This window comes from Elgaria multicarinata, chromosome 18 (assembly GCF_023053635.1).
Source record: "Elgaria multicarinata webbii isolate HBS135686 ecotype San Diego chromosome 18, rElgMul1.1.pri, whole genome shotgun sequence".
NCBI lineage: Eukaryota > Metazoa > Chordata > Lepidosauria > Squamata > Anguidae > Elgaria > Elgaria multicarinata.
This window is the reverse complement of record NC_086188.1, coordinates 7562709-7584002: the sequence shown is the minus strand read 5'-3', so window position 1 is coordinate 7584002 and position 21294 is coordinate 7562709. Positions and strand designations below refer to the sequence as shown.

The following is a 21294-nucleotide window of genomic DNA, read 5'->3' as shown; positions in this document are numbered from 1 at the left end:
AACTCAGGCCGTGGAGAGAGTTTCAGCTGCAGAAACTGCTGCTTTACCACTCTGTGCCACAATGGACAGTCAAATACATAATGTGCCATGACTACCCGCAACACTCTTTAAATTCTAAATGTGCCCCACAACACACACACGCACACAAAAAATGGTTTGGGAACCTTGCTCTAATCCTTAAAATATATATATTAAAAAGCTAGTTACTTTGAGAAGTATTAACCTTTGGAATTGTATGAACCCATACTGAACTGCAAATAGGAAAGCAAAATGATGATCACAAGCTGATGTGCGCGCAAGACAGAGCAAGCTTTTAATTTCATTCATTTCATTTATTGCATTTTTATACCGCCCAGTAGTCGAAGCTCTCTGGGCGGTTTACAAAAATTAAAACTACAACAATATTTTAATATACAATCCACAATATCACAATAATATTCAAAAGTATACTAAATACAAGTTTACAGCAAAACAGAGCAGGTAAGGGGTGTGGGGGGAATAACTTGGTTGGAATATTTCTCCCCCTAAAGCAGCACCTCCCAAACTTCAGCTCCAGCCTTGCTTTTAAAGTCTCCAGGTGGTGGTGGTGGGGGGGAAGCAGGTGGAATAGCTCACCCTTGGTGGAACAGCGTTTCAGGTGGAATTGAGAGGTTTTCAAGGAGCTCGTGTTTTTCTGGGTTGCATAGGGATGTCCTGAGTGCCCAACCAGGTTGGGTGTCTACAGACCCATCTGCACACTCAGTGGAAGGGTGGGCATGCACTTGAGCACTCACAAGGTCCCTGTGAGCCTCAGCAACTGCCTTCCCTGGTGGCTGCCATTAAAGCAAGGGGTCTGTGCGCCATTTGCTGTGTCAATGGAGGTCATAAAGGCCCATTAACACAAGGGTAAAGGCTTTACTTTAATTACATGACCAGTGCAGGTTGAAATCCACACAGGCAATACTCTCTACACCATCCTCTCTGACCATTGCCCACAGTAGCTGAGGCTGATGGGAGTTGGAGTCCAAAACATCTGGAGGGGAACCCTATTGTGGAAGCCCGGCCTAGAATAGCTCTAATGGAGCCCCAATCTGACTGTTGAATGAGGAATAGCAGCCTTGGTCATTAAGCATCAAGATTAGAATGCCAGCTCTTTCTCAGCGGCAAAGCCTATTAGCTTTCCAGGGGTGGGAGGGAATATCTAACAGCTTTTCCATTGAATACAAATTTGCAAACAAACATCTTCATCATTCAGCCATCCAAAGGAAGTTGGATAATAGACTGTTGCTATTATTTTACTGGAATCCTGGCATTTAATCTCTATAATTAGTTGGAAAAGCTTATTCCCTCTCCACCCCAATTCTTCAGCCAGTACTTTCAAATTTGCTCATGGCTGCCAATTATGCTGCATTTAAATGTACACTGTCTATAGGATATGTTTCACAGCACTTGCCATCTAACGGTATTATAATGGGAGCAATTCCAGATGATGCTAAAAAAAACCTTCAGGGCACCCAGGGCACCAGACTGCATTCCCTAGACTGCATATGCTAGGGTTACTTCAGTGTTCCACCACAGACCGCATGCAGAGAACAAGGGGCGGAAGCACAGCTTTAAACACCCATGCATAGAAATTCACCCTGGAGCCATGAGTGAGCAATTGCTTCACACCTGAGCATTAGGGACCCACATCTGTCATTCATCTTTTATAGGTTTCCACACTTTCTTTTCCTTTTCCAAAAATGTAGTACAGGACATACAAAGCTTATGGAATTCGACAGCTATCTGTGGCCTTAGCTAGATCTACCTGTTATCCCGCGACGGAGGAGGGAAGATCTCATGTTGTGCTTAACGCGAGATCCCTCCTCTGTTTACACGCGACATGTGATGACCTCAGAAGGAGAGGCGTCGAGCCCACCATTTTTTTTCCTTAGGGGGCCAGCAGCGCACAAACGCTTGTGCGCAAACAGTAAGCATTTTTAAAATTTAAATTCTTTTCCCCACTCACCCCACCTCACCCCCAATGGACGCAGTGCTCCTGAGGAGTGCGCGGCTCCCGGCTCCTTGCAAGGAATCGCACAGAGCCGGGTCAACCAACGGCACCTGGCCACACGTTCCACGGTCTCGGGCTCAGCCCAGGACTGTGGAAAAACTGGGAGCAAAGGGGAGGGCGATATCCCGGGTAAGAGAAAGATCATCCCTCACTGATCCCAGGATCCCCTGTGCATCATGTGGATGCATAGGGACGATCCCGGGGACCACCCCGGGATAAAGCCCTGTCTAGCTATGGCCTGTATATACAACTCAAAAGAACTTCCTCTCTATTTCCAATGTTCGGGCTGTGCATGCATGCCGCCCCTTTTGTGGTCAAAATGGCACTACCCACTTGTAAGAGGGAGGCATCAGCAGGCTTGGGGAAAGGTCAAGGTCTTCAAAACTAAAAACTAAACCAAAATAAAGCATTTTTAAGAGAGAAAAATCCCTATATGTAAAGTGGGGTGAACTGTTGCCCAATGATGGTTGAGAAAGCTCAGTCATGACAGATTGCTGATTACTCGTTGTGGGAAGGAATGGAAAATTGGGGGAAGAAGGGGGATGGAGCAGAGTGACTAGAATCCTGAATATCAGCCCTCAACAAAGATGGCTTTAGTTGTAGATCCTACTTGTTTAGCATGAATCAATATAAATAAATAAAATAAAATAAAATAAGTCAACCAAATACACATAAAAGATGACTTACAACCACAAAGCAGCAAGTACGTTTTGGCAGGCCAACAAATCTAAACGTACTTCAAGGAAAAACTATATTTATCAAGATTGAAATTATGCCTTGGATCCAGATCCAGACAAACTTAAAATAGACCCATTGAAATCAATGGTACTTCCATTAGTTGTAGGGACATTTTGCGAATTGGCAAAATGTAAGCTTGCTGAAGTTTTCCAAATGAACATCTGTATTTTCCTGCATTTTCCAAATTTATGCATCAATTGGGCACACCTTTGAAATGTCCGCGTTGTTCTCTCATTGACTAAAGCTTATCTGTGTGCATTTTTCAAATGTACAGATTTTTTCATGCACATTTTCAAATGTACGCATGTTGTAGAACACTTCTTGGGGGGTTCGCAAATCATTCTGCAAGCTCGGAAAAGTATAGACTTCGACTGCAGCTGGTGTCTGAGTCTGTGTTCAGTTCGGAAGGTGTGAACTGAGTAAATCTTGATCAAAAATGAACTGAAACTAAATCCTCATAGCTCCTTAGTTAGTTGTGACTAACTCAAGTCCCATTGACTTCAATGGGTCTACTCTAAGTATGGCTATATTTGGATAAGAACATAAGAACATGCTGGATCAGACCAAGAGTCCATCTAGCCTAGCACTGTGTTCACACAGTGTCCAACCAGCTGTTGGTGAGGGACCAACAAAGCAGGACATGGTGCAACAGCACCCTCCCACCCATGTTCCCCAGCAATTGGTGCACACAAGCTTATTGCCTTGAATACTGGAGACAGCACACAACCATCAGGGCTAGTAGCCATGGAGAGCCTTCTCCTCCAGGAATTTCTCCAACCCCCTTTTAAAGCCATCCAAATTGGTGGCCATCACTACATCTTGCAGTAGTGAATTCCATAATTTAACTAAACACTGTGTGAAGAAGGGCTTCCTTTTTTTTGTCCTGAATCTCTAAGTTGTGTTTAACGTTACTGACAGCGTATTTCAATAAGCCAGTTTGATAAACCAGGGTTTGAAACAAACCATAGTTAACAACATGAACCACTTGCGTCCATGGCGAAAGAGGAAAGGCGACAGGGAACGCAGCCCATTTTCATCACTCCTAACTATGGCAGGGGTAAGAAACTTCAGGCTTGAAGTTCCCAAGTCCAGAGGACCACAATCCCTTCCTCTGGCCATGGATCATTTGGTGATTTTTTCTGGCTTTTGTCCAGTTTTTGTCCCCATTCGAAAAGTTTGATATAGAATCATAGAATAGTAGAGTTGGAAGGGGCCTATAAGGCCATCGAGTCCAACCCCCCAATCAGTGCAGGAATCCACCTTAAAGCATCCCTGACAGATGGTTGTCCAGCTGCCTCTTGAAGACCTCTAGTGTGGGAGAGCCCACAACCTTCCTAGGTCATGGGTTCCATTGTCGTACTGCTCTAACAGTCAAGAAGCCTTTCCTGATGTCCAGCCATAATCTGGCTTCCTGTATTCTCTCCATTATGCCTCTCCTAAGGCTAAGATCCTGGCGGTAAGAACTTGAAGCTGCAATATGCTTGTGTTTTGGTATTTTGGCTTCAACCCCTTTGACCCTGACCAACTCTGGGATGTGGCCTCTGAGAGCTTCTCTGAAATAAAACTCAATAACTGGGTTGTAAAATGTTCCCCATGCCTGACTCTCCCAATGGCGTACAAGCAGCTGTGATCCAGCCCTGAATGTACAAATGTTGTGAATGGGAAGTCATAACAAAGTAGCTTCAAGGCAGATACAGCAAATAATGGTACGCACAACTAGCTTGAGTAAACAGATTAGGTATGAATAGCTTTATTAACATTCTAGCCAGCTGAAGCAAAGAATCTATTCCACTTACAATATAAAATAAATCTAAGAAATATCCACCAAGTTGTTCCATTGACGCGGCCTTTCCCTCCTGCCTCCCTGATATTTGACATACGTAAATACCCTGTTGACAATTTGAATGGGGGCGAAATGAATGGCTGATGAAACACTCATTATATATTTTTTTAAAAAAATTCTCCAAATATAATAACCATGACGCCAAGGAGAAATTATGGTCTAATTGTGTAGATGTGAGCACAAGCAGAGCTCTTGTGCATTAGGGTGTTTGAGCAATGGGGATAAACATTTTGATTTTGGAATTGTTATGCCATGCCGATTGCCACATTTTGAAGACATGCTTCCTGTGGTTACTGCTGTTATTTCTGCAGTGTAATTACACATGAATCCAGGATTGTTGGCACACCAGGAGCTGGCAAACTAAACTGTAGTTTACTCAGATCAAAACAATATAGCTAATAAAAACAATTCAGGTTTCACATAAGTCACATGCTTTGTCAAGAAAAGAAAAATTCTTTATGCATTTTAACAGGAGAGACTCTGATAAGGAAAGCAAATCTGGCACAGTTTTTTTTCTAGCAAAGAAGAAGAGCCCATGAGGACTTCAAAGCTGGCGGGGAGGAGTTCTGTGCTGCCCCCACCATTTGTCAAGCATTCCCCCCCCCCTAGGGTGTCCATATGGAAAGGAGGACAGGGCTCCTGTATCTTTAACAGTTGAATAGAAAAGGGAATTCCAGCAAGTGTCATTTGTATGCATGCAGCACCTAGTGAAATTCCTTCTTCATCACAAAAGTTACAGATGCAGGAGCTCTGTCCTCTTTTTTATCTGGTCACTCTAGTATAGCTCCTGCAGCTTTAACTGTTGTGATGAAAAGGGCATTTCGCCAAGTGCTGCATGCATACCAAGGACACCTGCTGAAATTCCTTTCTCTACACAACTGTTAAAGGTACAGGAGCCCGGTCCTCCTTTCCATAGGGTCACCCTATTCCCCCTTGCGTAAATGGCAGCTGTAAAGGCCCCATTTAGGCAGAATAAAGGAACAAATGGAGTGTTTACTCTTGTGTAAATGGGGCCTTTATGGCCACCATTTACACAAGAGGGGGAATACATAACTTCTGGAGCTTCCATTGTCACACACAATGGAAGCTCCAGGTGAGGGCAGACAGCTCCCAAGCAGGTGCTCAGAGTGCTGGTCTGCAAATGTACTACAGCACCCAACTGGGTCTGATGGGAGGGAGGTCCGTTGGACTCCAAGACTCAGTCGGACACCAGCAACATCCCTAACCTTTGATCTCTTGCTTGCAAAACATGTGTTCTATCACTGATTTCTGCTCTCTCCCCTCTTTCTGCTGCTGTACACCTAGAGCTGCCTGGTAAATATTTGATAAATGGGTGGCGCTGCTCTCCCTGCAGAAAAGCTGGGCTTTCCTTCCCTCTTTTGGTCAAGGCAGGTGGGGCGAAGAATGAATCTTCATTAACCTAATTGAAATCAATGGAGCCAACTCTTGAAAACGCAAACCCTTCCCCATATCCCACTTGATTCCCATGCCTCGTCTTTGAAATACGCAATGTTGTATTCCCCCCCCCCTTTGTTTCTTTAATGCACACACTAGTAGTGGGAGTTCATTTAACTCCCATCCGGACATTATTAACAGAGACACTTGCCATCCCAAGTCTTTGTGGCTGCGGGGGTCCATGGCGAGGTCACATAGGAAATCGTTAAGCAGACTCATGGGCTTCCACGCAGCTGGCATTTTCATCAATGGAGCTAGATGGGACAGCGGCAAGAAAGATGTCTGTCACTGGGAAATCTGGCTCTTTTAGGACTTGGAAGAGTTCTGCAGCATGGACAACTCATTTCCTTGATTGCATTTATATCCCACTTTTTTTCCTCCAAGGAACCCAAGGCAGCACACATAATCTTCCTCACAACAACAACCCTGTGAGGTAGGTTGGGCAGAGAGTCAGTGCTTGACCCAACAAGTCACCCATTAACCTGTGTGACAAAGATTGTCACACAGAGGAGGGCCAGGATCTCTTCTCGATCCTCCTAGAGTGCAGGACACGGAATAACAGGCTCAAGTTAAAGGAAGCCAGATTCCAGCTGGACATCAGGAAAACCTCCCTGACTGTTAGAGCAGTAAGACAATGGAATCAGTTACCTAGGGAGGTTGTGGGCTCTCCCACACTAGAGGCCTTCAAGAGGAAGCTGGACAACCATCTGTCAGGGATGCTTTAGGGTGGATTCCTGCACTGAGCACGGGGTTGGGCTCAATGGCCTTGTAGGCCCCTTCCAACTCTGCTATTCTATGATTCTATGATTCAGTTTTATGGCAAAGTGGGGACAAGAAACCAGATCTCCCGAATCCCAGTGCAACACTCTAACCACAACCCACCCTGGGGTTTGTGAGCGAAGCTGTGGACTTTCCCCAGAAATCTATGAACTTCTTTTTGAGCATTTTCTTCACAGGTTCAGCAATTTGGATGTATTTCCGAGCAATTTGCGTGAATTGCAGCCAGAACCCGCTGGAGGGGGGGATATTGAAAAGACTGATCTATTCCGGCAGGCCTATTCAGTGAATTTTTAGAATGTTTTTAGAATGCTTTTAGGATATTTTAATCATGTATGCTATGTTTTAATCAGTTTTTAATGTGTTTTATATTCACTGTTGATCCCCGCCTCGACCAAGTGGAGAGGCAGGTAAGAAATAAATTATTATTATTATTATTATTATTATTATTATTATTATTATTATTATATAACTATTCCAGATTAATGATAGAAATAGGCAATTGGCAATTTCAGAAGATCAATCTGACTGCAAGAGCTTTCTTCTCTGGGCCACAATGCTTCTCGTGTGCCCACCCCTCTTTATTTGCTCACAGACTGCTTAGGAAGTTTCCATCTATATCTCTTTGATTCACAGCTATGCGTCATGCTGCAGTTACATAGCCAAGCAAGCCATCCTTCTTTAAGGTCATCCTTGCAATATGGCCCATGAAATCAAAGAGGCCCTCCGCCAAGGCCTCTGGTAGAACAGCAAATTGAAATTTCATGCAAGAAAGACAACACGGGGTTTTGTGGCAACAGCCCCATCATTTTGATTTGCATGAGAAATAAGCCATTTATGGGCCAGACTTGATGGAACACCATTCATGCACTTAGCGATTCGGCTGGTTGGTGTTGCTTTGAAAAGTACATTGCAAGCAAGGCGGGGAGGGTGGTCTGGATCAGGACTGGAGTGGTGGTGGTGTGTTCACCTGCATGAAGAGTGTGATGGAGCAAAGGGTAAAAGTTCTCCCCCACTCTCAATCTGGACCCATGCCTGCTATTTCCTTAAAGAAACATTTATGCAGATCCTAATCACACGAGTTGTAAATTGCATGAATGGTGTCCTGTCTAGTTTGGCCCTTATGAAGGGTGACCCTGTGGAAAGGAGGACCGGGCTCCTGTATCTTTAACAGTTGTATTGAAAAAGGAATTTCAGCAGGTGTCATTTGTATATATGGAGAACCTGCTGAAATTTCCTCTTCATTACAACATTTAAAGCTGCAGGTGCCCTGCCCTCTTTTAAAACTGGTCACTCTAGTATAGCTCCTGCACCTTTAACTGTTGTGATGAAGAGGAATTTTCACCAGGTTCCCCATATATACAAATGACACCTGCTGAAATGTCCTTGTCTATACAACTGTTAAAGATACAGGAGCCCTGTCCTCCTTTTCATATGGTCACCCTACCTTATGCATGAGCAAACAAACAAACAGGCGCAGAATTTATGAAAAACCTGAGAATGTCGCAGTTTAGAAGCAAACACAATCTATGTGAGAGCCATCAAACTTTGCTCCCCCACCTCCAAGCTCTTAATAAGCTCCAATCTATTCAAATGCAACTAACGCTGCACATTAACCAGATGCTGGAATTTTCAGTAGAATTTCCTTAATTCTGCCTATATATAATGTGGGAATACACCACAGTAGCATATGGCTGATTTTAAAAAGAAAGAAAGAAAAAGAAAACTTTTGCCAAAAGTCATCTTAACTTGGCTGTAAAATATCAGGTGCTGTGACTGCATTTTTCATTCTCCCCGCCCCTGAAAAGACGTCATTTTCTGACTAAAAATGAGAACCACTTAGGTTGGCCACTCGTCAGTCACCAAAACACGGGATGTGCATCGCACACACACAAAAAGCCCCCCCCAATAATTTGCATAAATTTGCATGTGCTGATTTCTACGTATAGCTGCAAGTTTAGAAATCAGTATTATCGTGTAATAGAAATACAGTACATCTCACCCCAGTGTAGAAGACTGTGACCAGGGCCAGATCTACACCAAGTAGGATAAAGCACTTTGAAGATGTTTTGAAAACTGTATAGGGAGTGTGTCCTGGGCTCAGCCACTTCCGTTTTCAGCTCCCATCCTGCCGCCCTGTTCCTATTATGGGATTAGCCAGTTGCTCCCTTTGGAGGGAGGGCTAAGTAGGATTTTTTTTTTCCATTCGGGGTTTTTACCTACTTCATACTGGTGGTGTTATTGTGGAAGGGTGTATAATTAGGTTAATTCGTGGCAGGAAATGTGCGGGAATTGACTGTATTAGATAGGGACGGTGAGCACTCTGGTGATCGGCATATCCGGAGGACCTGCTCCTCGGGGTCTGTATGGCTCATGTGTCAGGAAATGGTATCCCTTTGTAGACCCTATCTTCACCTACTTGCTGTCATTATGGCAGTGGGCGGGGGTGTCGTAGGGACAGTCTCCCCACACTTCGAAAGTGTCACATGAGCAAGAAGCCAGAATTCCTGACTCCTTGCTTTAGAGAGTGGCTCGCCCTTAAGCCATCAAGGTGGCCTGAGATAAGGAATTAACGCCCGCACTTTCATGTGGAGATCCAGGGAGGGAGGGATTCTATTTATTATAAAAAAAGAAGCCCTAGTTAACCCAAGCTCTTGTGTCCATGTCTTATTCCATGCTTCCGCTTACACTCGCAACTGTTATAATCCATTTTAACGTAGTGAGTAGACCCTGCCCAGGTAACTTGTGTGCCTTGCTCCGTCTCGTGCCCATTTGCAGCCGATGGGCAACTTGGAGTCCCAGCTCTTCCTTCTAAGGGGTCTGTGTCATTATGTCAGATTTGACTGGCCAGCCCTTCAAATAGAGGACACCTTTGAAATAGAGGACAGGTCTCTGGCAGCCCTTCCAATCCAGGACTGTCCTATGTTCTCGGTCTCTGCCCTAGGTCCATTGCATAGTTCACATCAGTGGTTTTCAAATTTCCCCAGTCTCTGGAAACTAAAGGTGCACACTGAAGTCAAGACGCAGCTCATATTTCTCTTCAGAAGACTTCCATGGGTAGAGGAAGTGTTACACTGTACACAGTCTCCCTCCATTTGGATCCAGTGACTGGTGGCACATGGAGAAGCTCCTGCAATGCTGGCTCCAAGTTTGTGAGAACCATGGGGAAGACACCCTCAATGGTCTCCCTCCTTCAGTGAGTCAACCTAACTCTGTACTTTAATCTTAGATCAATTTTTGCTGCGTGGTTTTGTCCTGGTGGTGCCTTTTATACTGTATTTTGTATTTGTGTTTTTAGACTGTTGGTTGTTTCATTATGTTTTTAATTTTTGTGAACCGCCCAGAGAGCTTTCAGCTATTGGGCGGTATAAAAATGTAATAAATAAATAAATAAATTGGCAGGTGCCCAACACAGCCTGACATGAGTGAGCCTGTCCATCCCTACCTGTATCCATGGAGGATCTCCATGCAATTCCGAACCCTGAAAAATCAGAGTTTGCAATCGTGCAGAGAGCCTACCACAACCCCCCAGAGCAGAGGACGGAGGAAGAGGGCTGGCAAGCAGAGAAGGGAAGTCGGCTAAACCCCACCAACTCTGGATCCAACCAAATGTTTTGCAACTCTGGTGGTGACCTGGGCCTACTTGCAAAGCATCGAATTCTGCCCCAGGAATAATTTGCTTTCACAGGACGTAGAGATATTCAATAAAGCATCGGGGCTTACGGGCTTGTGATTTACAGCCCCGAGTCTAGCAAAGTCAGTGTTCAACTCTGCGTTGCTTTGCAATCAATAACGTTCTGGGGCATTAGCCTGAAGGGATGTTGCTAATTGCCTTAAATTCTCTGTAGAGGAGTTTAAGCAAGATGGAGAAAGTGCCAAATCAATGAAACGGCATTTGAATTATATATATATATATATATATATATATATATATATATATTAATCACTCCATTATTAATCATCACTTACACCACTTTAAAAACTTCTCCAAATACCCTATATGGAGAGAGGGGAGGGGGAGAAGCCATAAAAGCAAAGTTCTTAAGAAAACAAAAGCAAAGTTCTTAAGAAAAGAAGAATACAACAGCTTATGTACATGGCATACAGAGGGGGGGAATCTACACTACTGCTTTAAAGCACTTTATAACAGTTTTGACAACTGTTGGGGCCCAGGACACACTGCATATACAGGTTTCAAAACATTTTCAAAGTGCTTTAAAGCACTTTAAAGCGCTTTAAAAGCAGTAGTGTAGATCCCCCCCCCCAATGTTACCTGCAAAAGGATATTGTGACACCTTAAACCAAGGATGAGGAACATGAGAGCCAGTGTGGTGTAGTGGCTAAGGTGTTGGACTGGGAGTCAGGAGATCCGAGTTCTAGTCCCGACTCAGCCCATGGAAGCTCACTGGGTGACTTTGGGCCAGTCACAGACTCTCAGCCCAACCTACCTCACAGGGTTGTTGTTGTGAGGATAACATGGAGAGGAGGAGGAGGGTTATGTATGCCACCTTGGAGGGAAAAAGGTGATAGATTGTAAGCCTATGCGGCAGGGTCTTGCGATTTACTGTTTTACTCTGTACAGCACCATGTACATTGATGGTGCTATATAAATAAATAATAATAATAATAATAATAATAATAATAATAATAATAATAATATAATATAAATGTAATGAATAAAATAAATAAATGTGGCTCTCCAGATGTTGTTCTGCAACTTTCATCATCCCTCAGCACTGATCCAGTAGGGATCTTCTTATTTTCTCCTGCATAATTTTAATGTTTCTTTAGCTCTATTGGCAACAGTTCATTTGCTTGCTGCCCTGCTAACATTCTATGAACCCCACAGAGGTGCGGCGCATTTTGAAACCACGACCCTTCTTCTAAAGTGAAAACAAACAAATAAACTAGGCCCTGTTACAAAATGGGTCATGGAAATACATCCTATATTTCTGCTTTCTGATTTGGACAAAATACACACACACACGCACACACACACAAGGCCTTTGCAAGGTCTGGCCGATGGAGGTGTAAATTCTCAATCGATACGTTTATCTGTCCATTTGCCGGTAAGCCCCACAGCTAGCATCTCTTATCACAGGTGTTGCAGCGGCCTGATCAATAAAAGCATCAATGGAAGGGACGCTGAAGACGTCTGTGTGGAGGAGAGAGCTCCTTGTCAACTGCCCCCCCCCCGCCATACCGTCCCTTCCAACCTCCTTGAGCAATCCAAGTGATTAAGCAACTATCCTCTGTAATTTAATGCAAGGGTATAATTAAAGCGCTGTAATACATTCACGTATCAGTAACTCAGCCATGAACCTGCAGCTCCCGTCTAGAAAGATTGCATTCATTACAGCCGAAAGAGGCACCAGGGCTCCCATCTCGACCTAACAGACCTGTTTTAACTACTCTCCTTTGATCAAGTGTTAAAGCTGCAAGGCCTTGGCACCGGCTTCCGAAAACGTGGAAGTAAAGTACAGACCCCTTCCCACTGTAAACAAAATGAGAAAGGGGGGGACGGGACTGCTTTAAAAATGTAGCAGGGGGCAAAAATGTGCATGCAGCAGCTGGTTGGATGAGTCCCTGGAAAACAGCTTGTGGGAATGGATTATGCAGTATTTTCTGTGCTATGTGTTCTTGAGATGTGGAGCAGGCACCCGTTTAAAACAGACGGGGTCCTGAACATGACATATTCTTGGGATTCTGGAATTATTATTATTATTATTATTATTATTATTATTATTATTATTATTATATCCCACCTTTTTTCCTCCAAGGTGGTGCACATGGTTTGGGTCCAGGCTATCTGCGGGATTGCCTTCACCTGTACAATCCGCCCCGCACACTCAGGTCCTCTGGGAAGAACCTACTTCAGTCAGCAAAGAGTAGGCTGACAACTAGGGGTGTGCACAGACCCCCCGCTCCGCTTCACTTGCAGATCCGCCATTTTCCGGATCGGGCCGCTCCGCCCCGCCCCCGCTCCGCCCACTTCCGCTCCGCTCCGCCCGGAGCTCCGGATCCAGATCCGGAGCTCCGTTTCCCCCCCCCCCCATAGGCTTGCATTGAAAGCTAAAAAATTATACAACTTTTTTCTGTTCAAGTTAGAAACCTCATGTTTGGCACCATGACACCTCATGGGGATATACACACGCATGCCAAGTTTCAAAGCAATCCCATCATCCCCTGATTTTTGGCGAATTTTTGAAAATCGGGCACCCCACACACAACATCCCTGCGAGGTGGGCAGGGGAGGAGGGAGGGAAGGCAGGCAGGCATGCAGCTGGCATTTCTGGGGGCATAAGGAAGTGAGCCAAGGATAAGCCAGTAATGCATATAAAATGGAATAAATCAATCAATAAACAAAGGAGGGGTGGAATTAAAAGCAGCAGTGTTGCTCAATAAACAACAAGAAGAACTTTTTTTAAAAGGCTATATCTGTCTTTTACCAGCAATAGGGGGACGTGCCCGGGGGAGGGGGAAGTAGCTGCCAGTTCAAGACACTGACAGCCACAGCTCTGAGAAGAAGTAAAACGCTCACTTCGACTCAGAACAGGCATTGCTCCACCACTGAAAAGTGACCATTCACTTCAACTCATGATAGGCATTGCTCCACCGTTTTACTCTCTTTGGAAGGCTCTAATGGCCTTCCAGTGCAGGAGAGAGTGGGGGCACGTCCACGATGAGATGCCCTAGGGGAGCTCATCCCCTTGCACCACATCGATTCAGTTGTTCCCCAAGGTTAGGGTGGGGAGCAGTGCTGTGTTTCTATCTCTTATTCTTGGCTTAGTATATGATTTCAGGTTGTGTTTGTGCATTTGGTGGGGCTACTGTGTTAAAAAACACGGGGAAAAGCCCGTTCAGATGAAGAAAGAGAAGTTTCCCAGAATCCCAAGTTACCTGTTTTGCCTATGCCCTCCTCCAACTTTGGGATCATCATGACCGGGAGCTGACTCTGCCCCTCAGCCCTTTGAAAAAGGTATTTTTCCCGCCGATTTTTTAAAAACGTCTAGCCCGCGACCCGTACGATGCAGAAAGTTGAGAGTGGTCTCAAAATGACCCCCATCCACGACTCTCTGTGCACAAGAATTTTCAGAACGATAGCTTAAACCCCCCCCAGTTATCCCCGATTCTTTCCCTCAATGCAATCCTATGGGCGAAAAGCCGAAAACGCAGTTTGAGCCGCGCGGTTGACCCGATTTTCACAAAAATATAGCCCGCGACCCGTACGATGCAGAAAGTTGAGAGTGGTCTCAAAATGACCCCCATCCACGACTCTCTGTGCACAAGAATTTCCAGAATGATAGCTTAAACCCCCCCCCCAGTTATCCCCGATTCTTTCCCTCAATGCAATCCTATGGGCGAAAAGCCGAAAACGCAGTTTGAGCCGCGCGGTTGACCCGATTTTCACAAAAATATAGCCCGCGACCCAGACAACGCAGAAAGTTGAGAGTGGTCTCAAAATGACCCCCATCCACGACTCTCTGTGCACAAGAATTTCCAGAATGATAGCTTCAAAAACAACGTAGTTATGCACGATTATTTGCCGCAATGCAATCCTATGGCGAAATGTTTTCAAGATGGCGACCGGAGCGCTCCGCCTGAACTCGGAGCTCCGAAAAATGGGCGCTTCTTTTCGCCTTGCTTCTAGGGGGTCCGCGGTCCGCTCCTACTCCGCCTCTGGGTAAGGCGGAGCAGGCCAATCCGCTACTGCTTCTACGCTCCTAATCGGAGCGGAGCACATCCCTACTGACAACCATTACCCAGAGGACCTTCTCTTCTGCTGCTCCCAGACTGTGGAATAGCCTGCTGGAGAAACTCGTCAACTTCACAGGCTTTTAGCATTTAAGAAAACAATAAAGACTGATCTATTCCGGCAGGCTTATCCAGTGGAATTTTAGAATGTTTTTAGGAAGTTTTAAGGTTGTTTTAATCATGTATGCTGTGTTTTTAATCAGTTTTTAATGTGTTTTATATTCACTGTTGTTTCTCACCACGATCCAAGTGGAGAGGCAGGTAAGAAATATATTATTATCATCATCATCATCATCATCATCATCCTCTCCATTTTATCCTCACAACAACAACCCTGTGAGGTAGGCTGGGCTGAGAGTCTGTGACTGGCCCAAAGTCACCCAGTGGGTTTCCATGACTGAGTGGGGACTAGAACCCAGATCTCCCAGCTCCCAGTCCAACACTTTAGCCACTACACCGCACTGGCTCTAGCCACTTGCTCTATGGAGACAGGAACACAGGAAGCTGCATATGTTGAATTGGGATACTGGAGAAATCTGAGACGGATTAAAATGAATCTGTATTTCTAAGACTCCAACCTGTGGGATCCACTGTGGACCAGCCGCCCCAGGCCGTGTGGAGTCTGCGGACTTCTGGATTTTATTTTATGTTTACTTTCCCAAAATTTATGCAAATTCATTCGCAGGAAAATATGCATGTTTCTGCCAAGTCAAATGCCGTGCCGGTAAATACACGTGGGGAAATGTTGAATGGAATGGGAGACCACACGCTAAATGTTATGTACCAATGTAAATCATGTAAATTGGTGTGGATTTTCTTACAGAATTATTTGTGTATTTTTCTGCATTATTAAGGGGAATATTAAATCCATATGTGAACAGATGCCCGAATGAATGACAGTGCACAATCTACGAAGCACAGGTGGGGCATATTTCACAAGATCCAGACATCCCTACTATTGAATCGGACCTTTGGTACATCCAGCACAGAATACTCTATTCTGACTGCCAGTGATCCTCCAGGGTTTCAAGCAGGATTCCGCCCTCCCCCACCCCATCCTACTGGAGATGCTGGGGATTGAACCAGGGACCTTCCCCATGTGGTGCATGTGCTCTACCAGTGTGCCCAGGCCTCTCACCAATGCCCAGATCAGATAAACTTAGCTTTGCAGGGCCAATGCAATGCAGGAGAGGATGTCTGGATGTACCACTTCTTGATGACAAATTGAAGATAGACTCCTGGGCTTGGAGAATATGAGGGCAAGAGAGACTGAGCCTTAAATTAACTTCAAGCAGTATTTGGTCTTGTTACAGCAAGGGATAGGGAAGTTAGTGCTGGACTAGACGCCCCCTTGGTCTTCTTGTATTCTTTTTTTTTTTTAAAAAAAAGAAGATAAAGATGAAGATGGAGAAGAAGAGGAGGAAGAGGAAGAGGAGGGGGAGGAAAAGGGAGGAGGAGGAAGAGGAAGAGGAAGAGGAGGAGGAGGAGGAAGAGGAAGAGGAGGGGGAGGAGGAGGAGGAGAAGGGGAAGGAGAAGGAGAAGGAGGAGGAGGAGGAGGAGGAGGAGCAACTTCTTGTGTTTTCTTACCAAATATGAGTCCCAGTACTGGGGGAAAGGTGGAAGGTGGGAGGAGGAGGAGGAGGAAGAGGAAGAGGAAGAGGAAGAGGAGGAAGAAGAGGAGGAGGAGGAGGAGGAGGAGGAGGAGGAGGAGGAGGAGGAGAAGGAGGAGGAGGAGGAGGAGAAGAAGAAGAAGAAGAAGAAGAAGAAGAAGAAGAAGAAGAAGAAGAAGAAGAGGAAGAGGAAGAGGAAGAGGAAGAGGAAGAGGAAGAGGAAGAGGAAGAAGAAGAAGAGAAGAAGAAGAAGAAGCTTCCTGTGTTCCTCTGCCAAATATGAGTCCCAGTACTGGGGGAAAGGTGGAAGGTGGGAGGAGGAGGAGGAAGAGGAAGAAGAAGAGGAAGAGGAGGAGGAGGAGGAGGAGGAGGAGGAGGAGGAGGAGGAGGAGGAGGAGGAGGAGAAGGAGAAGGAGAAGGAGAAGGAGAAGGAGAAGAGAGGCTGCACGTACCACAATTACAAACAGAGCCGGGGCCACGAAAGCCCAGATTGCGCCATTCTCCAGCGAAAGCCAGCAGCTGCAGAGAGAGAGAGAGAGAGAGAGAGAGAGAAATGTTTCACAAAGTTGTGCAAGATGCCAAGCCCCAAAGAGCACAGTTTATGTTAGTGGGGAGAAATCAGTGGAAGCTGTAAAATGTCTTGTGCTTCTGAGACTTGCTGTCTTTCTATGATTGGCACATTTTCAAAATAAAACTACCTCTATTCCTTTTTTTAACTTTTAACAGCAGCCAAAGATTAGATTTTTATTCCAATAGCTAATAGGGCCCACTGATTATCTTCTTGCCGTTAAGAGGTTCACATACTCCTGTCTTCCCCAGCCTGCCTTCCTCTAGATCTGTTGGACTATCTCTCCCATCATCCCCCATCAGCATGGCTAACAACATGGTGGGCGTTGTATTCTAACACAACCCAACTGTTTTGCCCTTCAACCACGGCAGTCCTGGGTAGCGTCTTGCTGGACTGACACATCCCGGATGGAAGGCAGCAATCGCCTCTCCTGACTTGCCCCAGGTGGTGGGAGGGGCAAAGACACCAAGAGAAACACACGTAATTCATCATTTCTGGCAGTTGCATCAGGTAGCGTGTCAGTCATCAAAGAACAACTTGCTCCAAGCATTATTCTCACTAGCAGCAAGAGAAGAATTCCAGATTTGCTCTTCCGGCTGTCATCCAACAAAGAGGAGGAAGAAAGGAGTGTTCCAATTATTCATGTAGGTGCAGATTAAGGAAGAGAAACTAAAGGGCAACTCTGATTCAAGAAAAAACACAGGTGTTATTCTACCTATATCACCCATTCGTCTTCTACTGGTAGGCTGGACAGCACAACGGGATTGCACCCCAGTCTAAGGTTGTAGAGCAGAGGTGGAACACCTTCTTTCAGTATGAGAACCAAAGTCAATTTAGGAGAAATTCCTGGGGCCACATTCCAGTGGCGGGCAGGACCAAAGGCAAAAGGAGGTGTGACCAAAATACCAACACATTTCAGTTTAAAGCTCTTGCTGTTAAGAGCAGCTTTAGGAGAATCGTTTCAACCTTTTAGAGTGAGGGGGGGGGACTGGACAAAAGCTGGAAAAACACAGAACAACCAGTGCCCAGGGGGTGGAAGTATGGGCAAGGAGAGGGTTGTGACCCCCCTGGGAAACCCCAAGGGCCAGTTTGGGACATTAGGAGAGCCGGATTTGGCTACCAGCATGCCTGAGTTCCCCTGCCACTGTTGTAGGTGTTGTTGTCTTTTGAATAGGACAGACAGAGAAAAACAGGCTTGCATATGGTTATTATTTTATTATTATTTATTTATATAGCACCATTAGTCCATTTGATGGACAAAATGATGTATGGTACGGTAGAGGACATGGATGGAGTCAAGCTTTCCTTTTTCTATAACACTAGAAGTTCAGATGATCTGAATAATTGGATAGGCAGGAGATTCAGGACAGATCAAAAGAAACACTGCCTCACGCAGCGCAGAAGTAATGTAGGAAATCCTCAGCCACACGACACAGTGATGGCTACGGATTCGGACAGCTTCAAAAGGGGATTAGACAAATTCCTGGAGGATAAAGCTTTCATTGGCATCTGGTCTTGATATGGCTGTATGCTACTTCCAGCATCGGAGGGAGCATGCCTTTAAATACCAGTTGTTGGGGAGCACAAGCGGCAAAGTGTTATTGCACCCATGTCCCACGCGTTGGCTTCCCATTGGGGCATCTGGTTGGCCACTGTGGAAAGGAAGATTCTGGATCACCAGGGAGGACTTTGGCCTGATCTAACAGGACTCTGTTTATACACAACTGTCCCTCACTCCCCCCCTCCCCACGCCCAGATACTTGTTTGAACTTGCTTTGCAGTCATCCTTCCAGGAGAGTGATTTCAATGGGCTGACCGACTATGGAAGGTCACCCAACCAATCCTTCCTTGTTTCAGAACTTACTTGCTCTCCTCTCCATAGCTGTCCACATCTGATGTTACTGAGATGATGCAGATCAACAGCGGACAGCCTGCAAAATCAGAAAGATAAATATCACTACAACAACAATGATACTGCATCCTGCTTTCTTTCCCTTTTTCTCATCATCAGGTAAGCTATGGGGACAAGGGACAAAATTCTCACTTTCCCTCTGATGTTTAGACGTCTGGGGTAGATGACATCTGGGATAGATAAGGAGCTAGCCCTGCAATCCTGGGTTGCAGTTAAACCTCAAAAAAACCAAGATTATGGCAACCAGCTTGATTGATAACTGGCAAATAGAGGGAGAAAATGTGGAGGCAGTGACAGACTTTGTATTTCTGGGCGCAAAGATTACTGCAGATGCTGACTGCAGCCAGGAAATCAGAAGACGTTTACTTCTTGGGAGGAGACCAATGACAAATCTCGATAAAATAGTTAAGAGCAGAGACACCACACTAACAACAAAGGTCCGCCTAGTTAAAGCAATGGTGTTCCCTGTAGTAACCTATGGCTGCGAGAGCTGGACCATAAGGAAAGCTGAGCGAAGGAAGATAGATGCTTCTGAACTGTGGTGTTGGAGGAAAATGCTGAGAGTGCCTTGGACTGCAAGAAGATCCAACCAGTCCATACTCCAGGAAATAAAGCCAGACTGCTCACTTGAGGGAATGGTATTAAAGGCAAAACTGAAGTACTTTGGCCACATAATGAGAAGACAGGACACCCTGGAGGAGATGCTGATGCTAGGGAAAGTGGAAGGCAAAAGGAAGAGGGGCAGACCAAGGGCAAGATGGATGGATGATATTCTGCAGGTGACAGACTTGACCTTGGGGGAGCTAGGGGTGGTGATGGCCGACAGAAAGCTCTGGCATGGGCTGGTCCATGAAGTCACGAAGAGTTGGAAGCGACTGAACGAATAAACAACAACCTGCAATCTTAAAACATTTTCCTGGGAGTGAATTCAGTGGGGCTTACTTACTAGAATTGCACAGCTTTGTGCCCCCTTCACCTGCATAGACTAGAACATTACAGAACATTGGGAACTACCTTTCACATATACAGAGTTCTCATTTGGATCTATGTTTTAAAGACCAAAACAGTGGATAAGAAGTTCAGCATGGAGATTTTTAGGAAGAAAAGGATGTGTGTGTTTTCTCACCGTTTGCCAGCCACTGAGTGCATGGCACCACATGTTCGGTATCAGGGTTGACAAAGGCTAAAGGAAGATTCCCGGTAAAGTGTGAAAAATTCATTTACTGAAGTATAAGAATACAGAACATGAAAATAGCAGGGGTTATTAGAAGCAAAGAAAGACTTTGTTGAACGTGCAGCTAGTGCTTTAAGAAGTGGACATATTACTGTCAGACTTTTATTTTTGAGCTGTGTTTTTTAAAGCCTTTTAAAGGAGAATGTTATTAATCAAACCAATCAAATATTTTCCATTGTTCTTATTCTTCCTATTGTTGCTGTTATTAGTTGTTCTTTTTAAGACAATAAATTATAAATCGCTCGTCCAAGTGCTGAAGGCAAAGTTCAGGGCATAAAATGCCCAAGAAAATGGCTGAAATTCAAATTTTGACTCTTCATTTTAAGTCCAGTTATTGTTAGTGGATCATTGTAATGGATAAAACCACATATGACAAGGCAAAATCTGATTGGCTATTCAGCATTGTGACACCAAAAGATGTTCACAACACCATCCCTGATTGCCTGGGATTGTGGGGGGAAAGCAAGCCTCAATGGAAGTATCATCCCTCCCCCCAAAAAAACACTTGATGCCAAAAAGGTTTGCTTGCAAACTTTCAGCACAACCTTTACTCTTATTCCCAGGACAGCTATATGGTGCAAATTGGCTCTTGCTCTCTTGTGAAGGCAGAAGGGAATATTTGCAGCTGGACAGGAATTATAATTTGACCGGAATGCCTAATCAATAAGTGTGTCCCTGACCCACAGCCACTGAAAGGTGACCTCCAGCTTAGCTACTGTTGATAACAATATTTTGTGTCTTTGATCCAACTTCCCAGAGAGAGAGAAAAGAAAAATGTAATCTATTTTGCTTCTGCTCTCGACGGTGGCTCCTAGCAAAGCAATATCGGGCTCATCTCCTTTAATAACACTCCGGAGTCAATGGCTCCCAATCCAAGCTGCTAAAAATAGCTTCTGAAAGTGATAGTGGCAAAGTCTCCCTGGAGATAACATGTTGGCATAGTTACGGCATGATAGATAGATAGATAGATAGATAGATAGATAGATAGATAGATAGATAGATAGATATTGTAGATAGATAGATAGATAGATAGATAGATAGATAGATAGATAGATAGATAGATAGATACTGTAGATAGATAGATGATAGATGATAGATAGATAGATAGATAGATAGATAGATAGATAGATAGATAGATACTGTAGATAGATAGATGATAGATGATAGATAGATAGATAGATAGATAGATAGATAGATAGATAGATATCAGTGCCCAGTTAAGATAGATATCAGTGCCTGGTTAATCTCTTTTGGTCACCTATGGTGGGATGGGGGAAGTCATGAATAAAAAAGAACTGAGGTTATGATCCTGTCCTACCATTCTAGAAGAGGCCATCTTCTCACAAATGAGTGGTGGCAACAGGTAACTT

The 21294-nt window shown here is 44.8% G+C and overlaps 1 protein-coding gene across 2 annotated transcripts in view; it reads right to left on the bottom strand.

Moving 5' to 3' along the window:
• Positions 1–21294, bottom strand: part of ADGRD1 (adhesion G protein-coupled receptor D1) — a 192207-nt gene that overhangs the window by 28443 nt on the left and 142470 nt on the right. For both annotated transcript variants that reach the window (XM_063144072.1, XM_063144073.1), the window contains 2 exons: positions 18643–18709; positions 16663–16729 (listed from right to left, as the gene is read on the bottom strand). In XM_063144072.1, the coding sequence (XP_063000142.1) occupies positions 16663–16729; positions 18643–18709 (134 nt within the window). The remainder of the gene's footprint in view (positions 1–16662; positions 16730–18642; positions 18710–21294) is intronic.